Here is a 1,396-nt window from a genome sequence, read left to right as displayed (position 1 = left end):
GGATGGGTGGACAGAAGGATGGGTGGACAGAAGGATGGGTGGACAGAAGGATGGGTGGATGGATGAATGGATGGACGGATGGATGGACAGAAGGATGGACGGGTGGGTGGATGGATGGATGAATGGATGGACGGATGGATGGGTGGATGGACAGAAGGATGGACGGGTGGGTGGATGGATGAATGGATGGACGGATGGATGGACAGATGGATGGATGGACAGATGGATGGATGGGTGAATGGATGGACAGATGGATGGACAGATGGATGGATGGGTGGGTGGATGGACAGAAGGATGGATGGACAGACAGAAGGATGGATGGGTGGGTGGATGGATGGATAGGTGGGTGGATGGACAGAAGGATGGACAGACAGAAGGATGGATGGGTTGGTGGATGGATGGATGGATGAAGCACTTCACCAAGCAGGAGGTGCCCTGACAGCCCCAGCCAAGAGCATTTCCAGGAGCTGCCTCCTAAAAGGCGAGGATGCTCCCCAGGAATAACCCCCATCCGATGCTCCTGCAGACACCAGGACCACCCCAGCCGTGTACCCCTGAGCACAGCCCCCCCAGACTCACGCGTCCTCCCTCGGCTTGGACTTGTCCGGCTGCAGCCTGAACCACCCCTCCTCCTGCCCGGCTGCCTGCAGCCCCTGGACGCTGAACACCACCTGCGAGGGGAAGGCAGGAGGGGTCGGGCAGGGAGCCCCACCGGGCAGCGGTGCCGGGGTCTGGGGGCTCACCTTGCCCAGGAAGTCGTTCCTGCCCACCAGGTCCCAGTCCCACACCTCCACGCACAGCTTCTCCTCGGGGGGCTCGGCCAGCTCGAACTCGAAGGTCTCGTTCCAGCGGGGGTAGCAGGATTTCTTCACCACCTGCCAAGGCCACGGCTTCATCTCCCCCCATTGCCGAGCAGATCCCACCCTCCCTGGGGACCCCAAACCATACTCACGGTGCTTTCCTGCACCTTCCCATTGTAGCGCAGGCGGACGAAGGGGTCGGAGGCGCCGTTCCGGTCCTTCCTGGCCAAATCCCTGCCAAAAAGAGGGGGAGTTTGCCAGTAACCTCCCCAAAACCTCCTTGGTGTCCCAGCATCTCAAGATGCACACCCCAAAGACCAGCAGATGTGGTGATCCCTGTCCCAGGACCCCCGCCAGCTGCTGGGTGGTGAGGAAGATGCTCTGCACCCAAGGGAGTATAACAGAACATGGTGGTGCAATGGGGAAACTGAGTCACAGAGCAGCCAGGACCCACCGGTTGTGTCCCGGCTGCAGACACAGCCCCCTGTGATCCCCCCCTCCTCACCTGGCCTCCAGCACAGTGCAGCACAGCCGCCGGCCGCCCTGGCCCCCCAGAGCCTCCACCCACACGTGGATCTCCCCCTGCACCTCCTCGT

General features: G+C 61.5%; 1 protein-coding gene across 1 annotated transcript in view; it reads right to left on the bottom strand.

Moving 5' to 3' along the window:
• Nucleotides 1-579: 579 nt before the first annotated feature.
• LOC104544750 (ras GTPase-activating protein 4-like) overlaps nucleotides 580-1,396 on the bottom strand; it is a gene marked incomplete at both ends in the record, with an annotated part of 2,041 nt that continues 1,224 nt past the window's right edge. The window contains 3 exons of the mRNA XM_010189696.1: nucleotides 580-671; nucleotides 744-875; nucleotides 953-1,034. Of these exons, the coding sequence (XP_010187998.1) occupies nucleotides 580-671; nucleotides 744-875; nucleotides 953-1,034 (306 nt within the window). The remainder of the gene's footprint in view (nucleotides 672-743; nucleotides 876-952; nucleotides 1,035-1,396) is intronic.

This window comes from Mesitornis unicolor, unplaced genomic scaffold, assembly GCF_000695765.1.
Source record: "Mesitornis unicolor isolate BGI_N332 unplaced genomic scaffold, ASM69576v1 scaffold31138, whole genome shotgun sequence".
Lineage (NCBI taxonomy): Eukaryota > Metazoa > Chordata > Aves > Mesitornithiformes > Mesitornithidae > Mesitornis > Mesitornis unicolor.
This window is presented reverse-complemented; position numbering and strand designations above follow the sequence as displayed.